This window comes from Rana temporaria, chromosome 11, assembly GCF_905171775.1.
Source record: "Rana temporaria chromosome 11, aRanTem1.1, whole genome shotgun sequence".
Taxonomy (NCBI): Eukaryota; Metazoa; Chordata; class Amphibia; order Anura; family Ranidae; genus Rana; species Rana temporaria.
Genome location: NC_053499.1, coordinates 156,847,032 through 156,864,795, shown reverse-complemented (window position 1 = coordinate 156,864,795; position 17,764 = coordinate 156,847,032). Strand labels below are relative to the sequence as shown.

Genomic DNA, 17,764 nt, shown 5'->3' with positions numbered 1-17,764 from the left:
ATTCAAAATAGGCTGAGGGGGCGTGTTTAATGTTAATTTTGTTTGACCTGACGTGATTGCCGTTTTTTTGGAACGGCGCATGCGCCGTCCGCCTACATATCCCAGTGTGCATTGCGGCAACGTACGGCGCACGGGCCTATTGGTTTCAACACGGACGTAAATTAGGTAAATCCCTATTCACGAACGACTTACGCAAACGATGTAAAATTTTCGAATTTCAGCGCGGGAACGGCAGCCATACTTAACATTACTATTCCAGCTATTTGATGGAATATCTTTAGGCCTGATAATGCGTTACGTAAACGGCATATCCGTACTGCGTCGGCCGGGCGTACGTTCGTGAATAGGCGTATCTAGTGATTTACTAATTCTACGCCGACCGCAATGGAAGCGCCACCTAGCGGTCAGCCTAAATATTGCACCCTAAGATATGACGGCGCAAGCCGCCGTATCTTAGATAGGTTTAAGTGTATCTCTGTTTGAGAATGCACTTAAACTTAGGACAGCACAAATTCCGAGTTAGGTCGGCGTATCTACTGATACGCCGGCCTAACTCTTAATGAATCTGGCTAAGTATAAATACATATAAGTTTACTTTTTTAGTTGCTAAAGGTTCTGTTCAGCCAGTCTTAAAGATTTACACACATTTTGCAAAATGCACAGTCAAAAGGTGAGGCATTTAGCTTTTATTTTTTTGCCCACAAGTCATAGGGGAGGGGGAAGGGAGCACAGCTCTGACACGAGAGCACCGCCTCTACCAAGATGGCTGCCGCCACAGATAGACAGTGCAGAACAAGACATGGCAAGTACTGGGTTCAAAACTGGTGACGCACGCACAAAGAGAGAAGAGCATAGGGGCTCTAGTGCAATGCCCTATATTTTATGATAAAAACCAGAGCTTACCAATTATATCTCCCCACCACGGTACTGTGCACCAAAATCCTCTCACCGCCCTTGATGGGAGCTCCAGCTGACAGTGTGGCTATGGCAGCAGTTCTGGATCAAATGCAGTCGCTGCTGTGCTTGATCTAATGCATACTGACAGTTCATAAACCCAGGAAAACGTGCTTGGGGGCACGCAATGTGAGCAGATGATTGCTGATGGGGTGTGACTGCTGATGGGGTGTGTGAGCTGTTACTATGACAACATGTTTCGAAGAACGTAGCCTCCTTCATCAAGCCCCTTGTGAGTGCATTTTTATCATAAAATAAAGGGTATTGCACCAGAGACTGTGCGCTCTCCTCTTTTGTTTGTATGTTTGCAGTTTCCACTACCCGCTGGGTTTGCGAAAACAGCAAGGTTGTGGCGCTATTGAAGAATAACCCTTTCAAGGCTGGAATTATATTGAACTTTTGGACCTTCTTCGTGAATCTGCTGTGGAGTTAACGCAAGTACTGGCCTATGTGTATACATACAATACTGGTGACCCAAAGCATTTGTTACCCTAACACTTCATATTCCTGATATGTGGCTGCTGTACAATGTATGGAACATTTTCCTGTTCTCTTTGTATTACTTCCTTTGTGTGAAATTCCTGGTGATCTGTCCAGTCCCTCTGCTTTCCTATTCAAAACTGACCACGCTAAGCAGGAGAGCAGAATGGTCGGTTCTCTAGCTATGCTGGGAACTCAGTGTGCTCTCCTCCAATGATCAGACTTGTCCTGACAAGCCCCCTCTGCACAGCTATTTACTAGGAAGATCAGTGTTCGTCTGCTTCTCCTTCCCCCAGCTCTTGCAAAGCTGAGAACAGAGGGAATTAGATCACTTTTAAAAAAGGGGAAGTAGTACCTGTTTATCTGTAGCCCTCTCTCCTCTACAGCTGTTCATACTGCAGAATTAATTTGGCTTGTCTGAGCTTTCAAAAAGCAGGGGGCGGGGAACTAAAATTACACCCTGCACAGTTCAGTAAGAGCTGATTGGAGGGAAGGGGAAGGAAGAGAAGAGGAGGCAAGGGAAGAGAAGGGGAGGGGAGGCAAGGGAAGAGAAGGGGAGGGGAGGCAAGGGAAGAGAAGGGGAGGGGAGGCAAGGGAAGAGAAGAGGAGGCAAGGGAAGAGAAGAGGAGGGGAGGCAAGGGAAGAGAAGGAGAGGCAAGGGAAGAGAAGGGGAAGAGAAGGGGAGGGGAATGAGGGGGAGGGGAGGCAAGGGAAGAGAAGGGGAGGGGAATGGGGAACGAGGGGAGGGGAAGAAAAGGGGAGGGACACCCCTTCACACAGCACACAAGAACAGAGCTGAGGCTGTAAATCACAGGCTGTATGTTGGAGCTCCCTTCCATTACCTTTTTTCTCCTGGTGTCAGGAAAACGTGTCAGAAGTGACTCATGCTGATAGCAGAGGAAGGAGGCAGCAGAGGAAGGAGGCAGCAGACAGAAGTGACACTTAGTGTTTTGGACTGAGACAAGTACACACTATAGAGGGATGTGCTTTGTTCAAGCCTGAGGTTTCCAACAACTTTAAGCCCCCAACTCCTTATCTGTTAAAATGGCATGTCTTTGATTTAAATACTCACCTGCCCAGCAGATCCAGATTTATCTGCCATGATCCCCAATTTAGGTGCAGGCCATAGGTCATGCGACTTATCAACCAACTTTAGTACAACCAGCCTGTCAGGTTTTTGTTTTTGTGGCTATAGCCACCAGCAGTGATCATTGTATTCTGACAGCGGGGAAACCTCCCACTGTCAGAACACAACAGTGCAGCGGGAGGGAGGGATTCCTCCAACACTGATTGTGTTGATAGAGGAACTGAGCGATTTTCTTACCTTCAACCCTATGGCCAGCCTTATACAACAAAAGTCTGGGTGGAACATAACTGGTTACACTAAACAAACCAGTAAAAATAAAAAATGCTGACACATGCTAACACGATACACACAAGACAATTATAACGTTGCATTATGGTCAGAGTTCACCCTAAAATCTGAATAATAATCGACCTCCAGATAATTCACATATTTGAGGCCCATACCACCGGCCTGGAGTTCCTTAGCAGGGAAGAGAATTGGAAGGTGTCACTTACTCTTCGGTTTCATTGATTCTCAGGAAGTCCAGCTGCTCGACCATGGCTCCAGATATTAGAGTCTGCAAGATGAGAAACACAGCCAGTAAAACCCGCCGACTATCCCACCAAATCCGGAAACCTGCAGGCGGTTTCAACAAGAAGTGTCTCGGATGATCCTTACTGAGATCAGGGGCTTTGCGGGGCTTTGTTAAATGGGATTCTGATCAGAAAGTGGATGACCTGCATGTGAGGATCAAGTATGTCATAAGGAATTATCATTTCCTTCCTAACAGATTCTCATAATGCTCAGCTCTTGTGCGGCAGGAATTACAGCACCGCAGGTAGCGAGGCCTGCTGTCTACACAGATGGAGGAAGGCATTCTGCAGGCTGCCAATGTAGGCCGTCAGATCATGAGGAATGAATTGGAGGCCCCAAAACATTCAAACTTTTATCTGGACTGGGAAGGAGAGCGACTGTTCAATTATCAAGATGGAAGCCGACGAATAAAAAGATAAAGAACGGCGACAATTTACAGCTTTAATAAAAAAAATGCCCCAATTACAATAAAGTGGTTACAAAGACTAAACATTTTTTACTGTAAAGTGATTGTAAAGTCTTTTTTTTTTTTTCTTGAAAAAAATAAACATGTTATACTTGCCTTCTATGTGTAATGGTTTTGCACACCGCAGCCTGATCCTTCTCTTCTTGAGTCCCTCTTCTCGGCTCTCCTGGCACCTCCCTCCTGTTGAGTGCCCCAACAGCAAGCAGCTTGCTATGGGGGTGCAGTGTCATATTCTGCTGCCTATCCTAGAATGCTGCGGAAGTCACGTGATGGCCAACTGCGCATGCGCAATGCGCTCCAACGGGAAATGTGATGCGTTCCAGGGGATTTACGACACTACCCTTCAGTGAACCATCACAATTTGTCACGGAAGTGACGTATTACCATACACGGAGCGGGGGGGGGGAGACAGAGAGAGACCCATTCAGAGCGAGAGAGAAATAGACATATAGAGATACTGAGATACATTCAGAGCGAGAGAGAAATAGACATATAGAGATACTGAGATACATTCAGAGCGAGAGAGAAATAGACATATAGAGATACTGAGATACATTCAGAGCGAGAGAGGGATACAGATATAGAGATACTGAGAGAGAACCGGGGCTCAGGGAGGGGATCACCTCCCCTATGTGCATTAATTCCGTTATATAAAATATATGTACACGATCTCTCTCTCGCTGTGAATGTATCTCAGTATCTCTATATCTCTATTTCTCTCTCGCTGTGAATGGGTCTCTCTCTCTCTCCCCCCGCTCCGTCTATGGTAATACGTCACTTCCGTGACAAATTGTGATGGGTTCACTGAAGGGTAGTGTCGTAAATCCCCTGAAACGCATCGCATTTCCCGTTGGAGATCATTGCGCATGCGCAGTTGCCCGCCACGTGACTTCCGCAGCATTCTGCGATAGGGAGCAGAATATGACAACACAGGGGCACCCGAGCCGAGCTGCAGCTCCCTGTGTCCACCCCCTTCTCTCTCCTGATTGGTTGACTTTGACAGCCACAGGAGCCAATGGCACCCCTGCTGTGTCTCAGACAATCTGGAGGGAGAGTCGCGGACAGCCAAGGGACTCGTGGACATCGCTGGACAGAGATGGGGCATAGGTACGTATTAGGGGGTGCTGGGGAGGCTGCTGCTCACAGGCTTTTTATCTGAATGCATAGAACACACTAAGATAAAAAACTTTACAACGTCCTTTAATGCATTCCTTGCATGCTTAATGCAGTCTATGTATTAAGAGAAAAACTTCTGTGTGCAGTAGCCCCCCCCCCCCCCAATACTTATCTGAGCCCCATATTGATCCAGCGATGTTGCATGAGAGACTCGGCTGCCAGGACTCTCCCTCCTGATTGGCTGAGATACACACAATCAAACTCAGTGAGCCAATGAGGAGAGAGAGACAGAGACAGAGAGAGAGAGAGACAGACAGAGACAGTGAGAGAAAGAGAGAGACAGAGAGAGGTTATGGGGCCCCCCGGGCAATAGGAGATTATGGGGCCCCCCGGGCAATAGGAGATTATGGGGCCCCCCGGGCAATAGGAGATTATGGGGCCCCCCGGGCAATAGGAGATTATGGGGCCCCCCGGGCAATAGGAGATTATGGGGCCCCCCGGGCAATAGGAGATTATGGTGCCCCCGGGCAATAGGAGATTATGGTGCCCCCGGGCAATAGGAGATTATGGTCGATAACGGACATTTCAGGGACAGATGTAAAAAAAAAACACCAATTTTTACATACTGTCCCTGGTTTTACTGAGGCTGGCAACCCTGATGGGGCCCCCTAGTGGCATGGAGCCCTCGGGCAGTGCCCGAGAGCCCAAATGGTCAGTCCGCCCCTGGCTATAGGTGAAGAACACAGTAGCCAGCTATAGTATGTGACCACCTGCGTTAGGGGTAAGCGTGAAAGGTATATGCTGTAGTACGCTCGTGTGAACAAGGCCTTATGGACTGGTAAGTACATTTTTGTTCTTGGGTTTGGATATCCAATAAAAAAAAAAAAAAAAAAGAGGCTTTGCATACATTTATTTTACTCTTCTCATATCTAGTCAAAATATTTCTCAGAAGCAGAAAATATTACTGTACACCAAACCCTCTCACATTTGTGACGTCTATCAAATGCCATTTGTCTTCTCTAGCATGCACAATTTGAGCCCGGCCTTGTCACCCGCTCACAATTTTCTGCTGCTGAAAAGCCAGGGAAAAAAAAAAAGCAGCATTTTGCAATTCTTCCTCTAAAAGCCGACACCAAATTAACTGGCACGACTTCAGAACGCACAAGGTAAATCACAAAATTGGACGCTTCTGAAGTGAATTTTAAAAATGTTCAATTATTTTAATGGTTCGCTCTACTTTCTTTAAACTCTGTCATTAATTTAAGTGGAGCGGGGAGGGCGGAGGCGGCGCTGAGCACAAAATCCTGTCATAAAATCGGTGGTGGGAACTGATCCCAGCTTTTTTCCCTCCACTCTAAGCCTCGCACCTTTTGGGAAATTGAGCAAGTTGCATTTACATGAGAAACCCATTATAACAGATATGAAAAAAAAAAAAAAGAAAAAAGATAGATGCTTAATAATTGATATCACGCAGCAATCGTAGCCCTGAGCTCAAACGCCTCGGGCTTTGCTGCAGGTGGAAATTCTGGGAACCGGAGTGCCAAGGAAACGTATTTTCCATGAAACGTTTGCCCACTAGCTGAAAATACTCATTAAAATACCTGCTAATTAGCTTTGCAGGTACAAAATCCTTTTGAAAGTTTGCAGAATGGTCGGGTTGTGAATAAAAGTAAACCAGTCATTAAAATTCGCACTTCTGAATCTACGTCAGCGTTACTAAATCAGTTTATTATTCAGAGTAAAAAATAAATAAAGTATCTCTGTCTTGCTTAGTCATGTGATCTACGGCAAAGATCAATGTTCTAGATCAGTGGTCTCTAAACTGTGGCCTGAGGGCGGAATGGGACTCTTTGCTTGCCTTTATCTGGCCTTTTCCATCAATCCACCTACTAAAGCATCGGGGTACAGTGATGGGGCAGTTGAGCAGGAGGTACAGGAGGTGGGAGGGATGAGAAGGGGATTCAGTGGTGGGACAGAAAATCAGGGGGTACAGTGATGGGGCAAATGAGCAGGGGGCTTCAGTGTTGGGCCAGATGAGAAGGGGGTTACAGTGGTGGGAAAGATGAGCAGGGGGGGGGGGTTCAGTGTTGGGGCAAAGGAGAAAGGAGGTACATTGGTGGGACAGATGAGCAGGGGGTTACAGTGTTGGGGTAGAGAAGCAGGGGAACCAAGCTAGGACCGATAGTTCCCAGCTCTGGTACAGTCATGGGGCAGATGAGAAAGGGGGTTACAGTGGTGGGAAAGATGAGGGGGGGGGGGGGTCAGTGTTGGGGCAGAGGAGAAAGGAGGTACATTGGTGGGACAGATGAGCAGGGGGTTACAGCGTTGGGGTAGAGAAGGAGGGGGAACAGAGCTGGGACCGATACAGTGGTGGGGCAGATGAGCATATAAGTTCAGTGTTAGAACAGATGATAAAGCTGGTTCAGTGGTGGAGCAGATGTGCATGGAAGAACATTGGTGGGGCAGATGAGAAAGGGGGAACATTGGTGGGGCAGATGAGAAAGGGGGAACATTGGTGGGGCAGATGAGAAAGGGGGAACATTGGTGGGACAGATGAGAAAGGGGGAACATTGGTGGGGCAGATGAGAAAGGGGGAACATTGGCGGGGCAGATGAGAAAGGGGGGAACATTGGTGGGGCAGATGAGAAAGGGGGGAACATTGGTGGGGCAGATGAGAAAGGGGGGAACATTGGTGGGGCAGATGAGAAAGGGGGAACATTGGTGGGGCAGATGAGAAAGGGGGGAACATTGGTGGGGCAGATGAGAAAGGGGGGAACATTGGTGGGGCAGATGAGAAAGGGGGAACACTGGTGGGGCAGATGAGAAAGGGGGAAAATTGGTGGGGCAGATGAGAAAGGGGGAACATTGGTGGGGCAGATAAGAGGGGGTCACAGTGGTGCCAGAAGAGCAGAGTGGTACATTGGTGGGTCAGATGTGCAGAGGGTTACAGTGGTGGGGCAGATGTGTAGGGGGGTACAGTGGTGGGGCAGATGTGCAGGGGGGTACAGTGGTGGGGCAGATGTGCAGGGGGGTACAGTGGTGGGGCAGATGTGCAGGGGGGTACAGTGGTGGGGCAGATGTGTAGGGGGTACAGTGATGAAACAGATTTGTTGGGGGGGACAGGTGATCTGAGGTGTGAAGGTGCAGAAATTGGGGCTGATCTGAGGCGTAAGAGTGCAGGATGTTAATTTCTCACTACTAAAGTTACAGCATTTAATTTATAAAATTATTTTTCGTGATTGAGTGTGAAGTTGACATTTTTATTATAAAATCGACACGCTCAATTTCTTTGAAAACATTTTTCGGCACACTGTGCTCAAAACGTTGCCTAGCCCTGATCTACAGGATTATTGTAGAACGGTTTCCGAAAAACAATTTTTCGATATGAAATATCAAACAAATAATCTGTCTTTAGAAAGGAAATGTTCATCACCCTAATTTATTCCGTGTTATTCCCCAGAACATGTCACCACAAGTCCACCAGCACCATTTGGCTGATAAAGGTTAATTAGCGGGTTTCTCTGATTTTATCAGGCAGAAGGTGTCAAAACAAAACTGCCACAGAAGTGATACAGAGGAAAACAAAAGAGGCATTGGCCATCCTGAGGCTCCATAAATAAGGGAAAAGATATAAAAATCTGGAGAGAAGACCTAATCTGAAAATACTTGTTAATTATTCAGATAGTGAATGGAAAACCGTTCAGATGGAAAATCCCAGCGCAGTTTACAATACGGGTTTTATGGCATTAAGTGACCAGAAAAAAGGGATTTTTAATACAGCTTACCTGTAAAATCCTTTTCTTGGAGTACATCACGGGACACAGAGCAGCATATTCATTACTATGTGGGTTATATGGAGTACCTTCAGGTGTAGACACTGGCAATCTCAAACAGGAAATGCCCCTCCCTATATAACCCCCTCCCATAGGAGGAGTACCTCAGTTTTGTAGCAAGCAGTATGCCTCCCAAAATGGTCCCCAAAAAGAGGGGTGGGAGCTCTGTGTCCCGTGATGTACTCCAAGAAAAGGATTTTACAGGTAAGCTGTATTAAAAATCCCTTTTTCTTTATCGTACATCACGGGACACAGAGCAGCATATTCATTACTATGTGGGATGTCCCAAAGCAATGCTCACAATGAGGGGAGGGAGAACATCTCCAAGACAAAAGGATTTAATTTAGAGAAATACTCAAATCATAATAAATCCAACTTAGTTGAGAAAAATAATCTTAAATTTTAAATTTAACTCAAAAAAGAGGAGCCCCCGGAATCCGAGGGTCTCAAACTGCAGCCTGCAGCACTGCCTGCCCAAAGGCTGTATCAGTATTCCTTCTTACGTCCAACTGGTAGAATTTTGTAAACGTGTGGACAGAAGACCAGGTTGCCGCCTTGCAAACTTGAGCCATAGAGATCTGGTGATGTGCTGCCCAGGAGGCGCCCATGGCCCTAGTAGAATGAGCCTTTAATGATACTGGAGGAGGCAACCCTTTCAAGCCGTAGGCCTGAGTGATTAATTGCTTAATCCACCTAGAAATGGTGGATTTTGCAGCTGCCTGCCCCTTCTTGGGCCCATCCGGTAATATGAACAGCACATCTGTTTTCCGGATCTTCTTTGTAGCTTTAAGATAGGCCTTCATGGCCCTGACGATATCCAAGGTATGCAGCAACCCTTCCTTTCTGGAAGTAGGTTTAGGGAAGAAGGATGGTAATACCAAATCCTGGTTCAAATGAAAACTGGATATAACCTTCGGTAGGAAGGAAGGATGAGGGCGGAGAACGACCCTGTCCTTGTGAAAAATAAGATATGGTTCCTTACAGGATAAGGCCGCCAGTTCCGATACTCTTCTTGCGGAAACTATGGCGACCAAAAATACTAACTTCCTTGTCAGTAAAACCAAAGGAATTTCAGCCAACGGCTCAAACGGTTGTTTCTGTAAACTTGACAGAACAAGGTTTAAATCCCACGGGCAAAGCGGGGATTTAACTGGAGGTTTAATACGTAAGACCCCTTGAAGGAAGGTCTTAACCAGCGAGTGGGTGGCCAGCGGCCGCTGAAACCACACTGACAGAGCAGAAATCTGTCCTTTGATTGTGCTTAATGCCAATCCTTTATCCACTCCTAGCTGGAGAAAACTTAAAACTCTATCAATGGTGAATTTGCGAGAAAGCCATCGCTTGGACTCACACCAGCCTACATAGGCCTTCCAGACCCTGTAATAAATCACCCTAGAGACCGGTTTCCTGGCTCTGATTAGGGTAGAGATTACCTTCTGAGACAGACCTCTACCCCTGAGAATCAGGGATTCAGCTTCCAGGCCGTCAAATTTAGATGCCGTAAGGCAGGGTGGAGGATCGGACCTTGCGATAGCAGGTCTGGCCGTAGAGGAAGAGTCCAAGGGTCTCCCACTACCATCCTTAAGATTAGTGAGTACCATGCCCTTCTGGGCCATGCTGGAGCTACCAGGATGACTGGTATGTGCTCCACCCGGATCCTGCGCAGCAGGCGGGGTAGTAACTGGAGCGGGGGAAACGCATAAAGAAGTTTGAACTGATGCCAAGGGCAAACCAGAGCATCGGTTCCGCAGGCCATCGGATCCCTTGAGCGGGACATGAACCTGTCTAGCTTCTTGTTGAGTCTCGATGCCATGATATCCACGTCCGGCACTCCCCATTTTTGGCAGAGTGCTTGAAAGGTTTGTGGATGCAGAGACCATTCCCCCGGCAATAGAGTCTGGCGGCTTAATATTGCCGATATGCAGGGCACATGAGCCTCTGCCCCTAGGAGAATCAAGCTCACTTCTCTCTGAGCGGCCTGACTCCTGGTTCCCCCTTGGTGATCTATGTATGCCACTGCCGTGGCATTGTCTGATTGAACTCTCACCGGGAACCCCTGCAATTTCGACGTCCAAGCCCTGAGGGCTAGTCGAACCGCTCTGAGCTCCAAGATGTTGATGGGTAAAAGCTTCTCTGGCCTTGCCCAAATACCTTGGCGAGTGGAACCATCCACAATCGCTCCCCAGCCCGTCAGGCTGGCGTCTGTGGTCACTATCTTCCAAGCCACTGGGTTGAAAGACTTTCCCTTCAGTAGATTCTGAGGGTCTAACCACCAACACAGACTTTGCCGGACTCTTGATGAGAGTGGCAACGGGATATCCAAGGCCTGTGGCCTTCTGCTCCATGCTGACAGGATGGCTGCCTGCAGGATGCGAGTGTGGCTCTGGGCGTATGGCACCGCCTCGAATGTAGCCCCCATCTTGCCTAGTAGTCTCATACATAGGCGAATAGTCGGTTCTTTCTTGCTTAGAACCAGTAGGATTAATTCCTTGATGGCTTTGACCTTCCTCAGAGGTAGGAACACCCTTTGTTGTTCTGTGTCTAATCTCATGCCGAGATATTCCAACTGCCTTGTGGGCTGGAATGCTGACTTTTCTCGATTTAGGACCCAGCCGAACCTCTCGAGGTATTGGACCGTGAGGGCCACTGCTCGCTCCAAGCCGGGAGACGAGTGGTCTATGACTAGGAGGTCGTCCAGGTATGCTAGGATCGTGACCCCTTGGATCCTTAGCTTGGCTAGGATTGGAGCTAGAACCTTCGTAAACACCCGGGGGGGCCGTAGCCTCCATTGGGTTGGAGTAGAAACCCAGCCCCTGTTCCAGGACTGGTACCTCTACTATTACTCCCTGGGAAAGTAAATGATCTAGAGCCGATCTTAATGCGGCTCCTTTCTCCAGATCGTTTGGAATCCTCGACTCCTGGAAATGAGGAGGAGGAAACCTTAGGAACTCTAGCTTGTAGCCTGTGGCCACGGAAGACCGTACCCACTCGTCGGGAATGCTGGCTTCCCAAATCTCCGAAAAGAGTCGCAGCCTTCCCCCCACCTTCGTGGGTGGGGGCGCCCCTTCATGAGGTAGACTTGGGGGCTGGTTTTGCTGGCTTGCGAAACCACTGCCTCTTGCCTCTAACAGCCTGTCCTTCTGATCTGCTGTTGAAGCCGAAGTTTGCTCTTGCAGGAGGCCGTCGATACTGCTTGGCATTAGAGGGCCCCTGCCCAGGGGAGGACTGTCGTTTAAACGCAGGCCCCTGAACCTTCTTCTTAGTTGGCAAGAGTGTACTCTTGCCGCTTGAAATGGTCTGAATGTATTTATCTAGGTCCTCTCCGAAGAGCCGTCCTCCATGGAAGGGGAACCCTACCAGGAGCTTCTTGCATGGGGGCTCAGCCTCCCAGCTTTTCAACCATAAGAGTCTTCTCATATGGATAAGGGATAACGATAAACGTGACGCTTGCTGGATGGAATCCTTGATTGCGTCTACCGTAAAACATATGGCCTTAGGGACATCCGAAAATTCTTCTGCCTGCTCGGCAGGAATAAGTTCAAGCATTTGCTTAAATTGATCTGATAAAGCTTGAGCGACTCCAATCGCAGCCACGGCTGGCTGTACTACTGCCCCTGCAGAAGTGAAGGAGTTCTTAAGTAGTGCTTCCAAGCGCTTATCAACTGGATCTTTGAAAACCTGTACGTTCTCTACAGGGCATGTTAACGATTTGTTAACACATGAGATGGCTGCGTCTACTTGGTTTGTTCCACTCTTGGAACAAGACTCCCTCCAATAGAGGATGGATCGGAAACACAGCACTGCTTTGAGGCGCCCTCAGTGAGCCCAAAGCTGAAATCGTCGATACCTGGAGATCTGGTACAGGCAGGTTGAATGCCTTATGGACCAAGTCCGTCAAGCCTTGAATCCACCAGCTCTCCCTCAGGGAGACTGCCCCAGACTCCTCTGTATCCGGATCTTCGATCCCTGAACCTACTTGGTCTTTGTCCAAGAGGTCGTCCAATTCCCCAGAGGAAAGGACCTCCTCTTCCGAGGGTCCGCGCACGGGTGACGGAGATCTATTCCGCTTACTACCCCGCATAGCTGCGGCTATCATTTCTCCCATGCTTCTCCGCATCTCATTTAAAGAGGTGAGCAACACCTCCTCCGTGACCATCTTAGGGTTGGGTTGACTCGCGTCAGCTCCAGCCCCAGATCCCGATGGCCCAAAGGCTCCCTGTGGAGAAAGCAGCGGCATAGCTCTGTCCGAGACCTCAGACTCTGTGGGGGAATCCCCACCTTTTGTACCCTCTGGCTTGTTCTTTGATGCCATGGTACAATACCGAGGCACACCTGCTACTTATTGGTACCTGGGACTTATAAATAGTTAAATGCCCAAACACCTGTTTGGGGAATAAAAAATGTTTCCTCTACCCTAGATGACACTTTTTTTTTTTTTTTTTTTTCCAAAAGAAAAAAACTTTTCTTCTTTTTTTTTTTTCAATCTTAGGCAAGAAAAAACATTCTATCCCCCTGAGTAGTATTGCCAAAGAAAAGACTATGAGATGGAAAAGAAAAAACAGCCTATTCCTAGGCTAAACCACAATCTTCTGAAGACTGTAGTATTCTTTCTGGCCACTGTGTGTCCTCAGCGCCCCGTGCTTCACTCCAGTCCTTCCTCCCTCAAGCCAAAGTATTGAATGAGCTGTGGCACTAAGGAAGGGCCGCCCCTTCCTTAAACCACTGACCCGCCCTTCCCCCCCAGCTAAAACGGCGCCAAATGCGCCTATAACACGTGCACGCGCCCGCCGACGGGGGGGGGGGTTGGGAGGAAGGGCCTCTCTGTTCCTGCAGCCGCAGGCCTGGAACACACGAGGAGGTCAGCGTTTTTTGCCTGCCTTGCAGGCATGAGGAAGAGGACTGGATAGAGCATCGCCTGGAGGCTTGCAGGTAAGCATAGCTCTCTGACACACACATACATTTGTACACAAAAAGGCCCCACTCACAGCTTTTCCAACACTACCAGGGAGGTCACTTTTTATGGGGAATGATAACATATAGAGCCATCCTATCTTCATGATATGTGACTGGTTTGCCAGATGCAATGCATAACCTTAGGCATGTCCCCTGTGACCTCCCAGAAAAAACTTGCTAAGAGCCAAGTTCCGCAAGTTTTTCCCCTTACTTACCTGCTCCATGCCGCAGGACTTTGCCAAGCAAGAGGCCCAATCTTCCCCCATCTCCGTGGGGATGTCTAGACCTTCAGGCCCTGGGAACCTTCTTCTTCCATGAAGGATCCACTGTCCTGGACCCATATAGCACCCTGGCAAACAGAAAACATTAGGCGCCCAAAGGTTTTCTAAGTTCTGGGCCCAGGGTCCAGCTCTCTTAAAAAGAAAGCATTATGGGCTATACCCCAAGGGTTTGGGGTCCGGTTACTGACCACTTTAGCGCTCAGGCTTTTTTGGACAGAACCGGTAGCTCACCTAATCCCAAGGATGCGGAGGCAAGCTAAACCATGACTAACACCTAAGACACTGGCGTAAAAACTGAGGTACTCCTCCTATGGGAGGGGGTTATATAGGGAGGGGCATTTCCTGTTTGAGATTGCCAGTGTCAACACCTGAAGGTACTCCATATAACCCACATAGTAATGAATATGCTGCTCTGTGTCCCGTGATGTACGATAAAGAAATGGATTTATGTCATCCGTATAAAATAACGGTCAGCTCCCGGGGAGCACAAGATTCGCACGGCTCCCAAAGCTGGTGTTTTTTTATTTTGGGGGGGCCGGCTGTATAATTTCTGCAGCACCGGAACTCAAAGGGCCAGATCCACAGACAGAGTACGCCGGCGTATCTACTGATATGCCGGCGTACTTTCAAATTTCCCGCGTCGTATCTTTAGTTTGAATCCTCAAACCAAGATACAACGGCATCTGGGTTAGATCCGACAGGTATACGTCCTCGTACGCCTTCGGATCTTCGATGCAATACTTCGGCGTCCGCTGGGTGGCGATCACATCGTTTTCCGCGTCGGGTATGCAAATTAGCTATTTCCGACGATCCACAAACGTATGAGTGGCCGGCGCATTCCTTTACGTCGTCTCTAGTCGGCTTTTTCCGGCGTATAGTTAAAACTGGTATTTTGCGGCGTATAGTTAGACTTGCCATGTTAAGTATGGCCGTCGTTCCCACGCCGAAATTTGAATTTCTTTTTTTTTGCGTAAGTCGTCCGTGAATCGGAATGTACGTAAGTCCCGTCCAAGTAAAAAAAAAAGGACGTCCTAGCGACGTCATTTAGCGAAATGCACGGCGGGAAATTTCGGGACGGCGCATGCGCAGTTCATTCGGCACGGGGACGCGCTTCATTTAAATGAAACACGCCCCCTACCCGCCCAATTTGAAATCCGCTGCCAGAAATACACTACGCCGCCGTAACTTACGGCGTGAAATCATTGAGGATTCGAAATTAGGCCAGGTAAGGTACGGCGGTGTAGTGTATCTCTGATACGCTGCGCCGATCTATTTCTATGTGGATCTGGCCCCTAGAGAATATTTCAGCCATTATAAAGATTTGGAAGTAAAAAATGCTGCCCAAGAGCAGACAAGGCAAGATGCCCACCTATTACTTCTGTTACCAAAAACTAGTCACCAAGGTTTCAGCTCTACACACGGCGAGCCGCCGCCACCAGTAAAACACTCACCTGCAGCCTGTCCACATGGACCTTGACCCCTGCCACAAACCCATTCTTAAATGAGGCAAGCATGTCAAGGATGGGGTTAAAACGGCTCCCCCTGTTGGATGGAAAAAATAAAAATATAGAAAGTTATTGTAGTGCAGCCCATGAGTCAATGTAGATTTAGCTGAAAAAAAAAAAAAGCATGCACTGTACCGAATGTTGTCCTCACGGATCAGCACCAGAAATAAGGGTCGTCCTTTCATCTTCCAATACTGCCGGATAAACTGAAGAGCGTTCTGAGGAAAAAGACCAAAATACAGTGACAAGCAAGTTCCTGGAAACAGACAAGAACAACAACAATACCTGGAATGTCCTTCTTACTGACAAAACAAAATCGCGGGGGAAAAAAAGGATTCCTAAAACCCAATGGGCTAGATTCAGAAAGCCCGCCGTAAGTTTGTGCGGGCGTAGCGTATCTCAGATACGCTACGCCGCCGTAACTTAGTGAGGCTGGGGCTGGATTCACAAAGAGAACCTGCGCCCTAAGTTACGGCGGCGTAGCGTAAATCTGTCGGCGTAAGCGCGTCTAATTCAAATTGAGAAGAGGTGGGCGTGTTTTATGTAAATAAAACATGACCCCACGTAAATGACGTCTTTAACGAACGGCGCATGCGCCGTCCGTGAACGTATCCAAGTGCGCATGCTCCTAATCACGTCGCAAATAGTCAATGCTTTCGACGTGAACGTAATTTACGCAAAGCAATGTATGAACAGCGAACAGTCATTTTCCCTAGTGAGGCCACCCCCCCCTACAGTCAGAACACACCCAGGGAACATACTTAACCCCTTCCCCGCCCCCTAGTGTTAACCCCTTCCCTGCCAGTGGCATTTTTATAGTAATCCAATGCATTTTTATAGCACTGATCGCTATAATAATGCCAATGGTCCCAAAAATGTGTCAAAAGTGTCCGCCATAATGTCGCAGTACCGAAAAAAAACAAAACGCTGATCACCGCCATTACTAGTAAAAAAAAACCATTAATAAAAATGCCATAAAACTACCCTCTATTTTGTAAACACTATAACTTTTGCGCAAACCAATCAATAAACGTTTATTGCGATTTTTTTTTACGAAAAATATGTAGAAGAATACGTATCGGCCTAAACTGAGGAAAACATTTTTTTTTATATATTTTTGGGGAATATTTATTATGGTAAAAAGTTAAAAATATAATTTTTTTTCAAAATTGTCGCTCTATTTTTGTTTATAGCGCAAAAAAACAAAACAAAAAAAAAAACGCAGAAGTGATCAAATAACACCAAAAGAAAGCTCTATTTATGGGGGAAAAAAAGACGCCAATTTTGTTTGGGAGCCACGTCGCACGACCGCGCAATTGTCAGTTAAAGCGACGCAGTGCTGAGTCGCAAAAAGGGGCAAGGTCCTTAACCTGCATAATGGTCCGGGTCTTAAGTGGTTAAAGTAGTGAAAGGGTAAAATCCCAGCTGGTTGCTACTAAATACTGGTCACCAATGCTCTTTGCAGGGTTATATAATAAATGGTTCCCTCATCCCCAGTCTCTCATATATATACTAGCTGAATACCCGGCGTTGCCCGGTCTTCCCATCTTAACCTTTTGGGGAGGAAAAACATAGTAATATAAATATACCCATCTTTTATATAAGGGTGTAGGTAAGGGTTAATGTAACTGTCATATATTTTTATTTGGCATATAAGTAATATGTGTAGCAGGTATTATTGAAATATCTCCAGGCGTACAGAAGTTATGTGGGAACATACATTCCCCATTGATTTGCATGGGACTTTAAACAAAAACCCCGACCCTCACAAATGGGGGTAGTTAAGGGATAAATGAACTATCCTATAGTTTAAGTGGACATATAAGTAACATGTGACCAAGTGTTATCGAAATATCTACAGCCGTTTGGAAGTTATGAAGTAACATGTATTTCCCATAGAGTTGAATGGGACTTTAAAGAAAAACCCCGACCATGGCAAATGGGGGTGGGTAAGGGTTAAACCACCTATCCTATGTTTGTTGCTGACATATAAGCAACATGTGTGCCAAGTTTCACGTTGAGTTTTATATATATAGATTCAGCAGGACTGGATATGAAGTGCAATTTTTTTTTTTACCTGAATGTCATCAATGAGTAACATGACATCTTGGGACATGTAGAAATCGCTCAGATCAAACACAATGGGATAACAAACCACCGTCTTCCCGAGAATACGATAAATCTGAGGAGGTAAAACGAGGTGCTCAGTACATGCAGAACATATAAATGACTTCAGCTTGTAGTGCTGTTGGATTTCGGCACGGGGCTGTGTGGTTTTGAGACCGTATGGTACCCAATAAGGTAAACAATCTTTAGTGCTGTGGTTTAGCAGAAGGGTAGAGTTTTTGGGGGGTTCCAGGAAAAAAAGGTTAATTTTTTGAGTACATGCCACACAGTGGGAGTCTGAAGAAGGATACGGCGGTGCACCTGTTATGGAGTCACCAGTAGGAACCTTTTAGTGGTGGACAATCGACATTACTGTCTTTGTTGGGCTTCTCATTGTCTGACTACAGCTA

The 17,764-nt window shown here is 47.3% G+C and overlaps 1 protein-coding gene across 3 annotated transcripts in view; it reads right to left on the bottom strand.

Annotated features, from left to right (window-relative positions):
- PHKB (phosphorylase kinase regulatory subunit beta) overlaps positions 1 to 17,764 on the bottom strand; it is a 237,979-nt gene that overhangs the window by 42,120 nt on the left and 178,095 nt on the right. For all 3 annotated transcript variants that reach the window (XM_040329505.1, XM_040329504.1, XM_040329506.1), the window contains 4 exons: positions 17,326 to 17,430; positions 15,384 to 15,466; positions 15,195 to 15,285; positions 3,016 to 3,077 (listed from right to left, as the gene is read on the bottom strand). In XM_040329505.1, the coding sequence (XP_040185439.1) occupies positions 3,016 to 3,077; positions 15,195 to 15,285; positions 15,384 to 15,466; positions 17,326 to 17,430 (341 nt within the window). The remainder of the gene's footprint in view (positions 1 to 3,015; positions 3,078 to 15,194; positions 15,286 to 15,383; positions 15,467 to 17,325; positions 17,431 to 17,764) is intronic.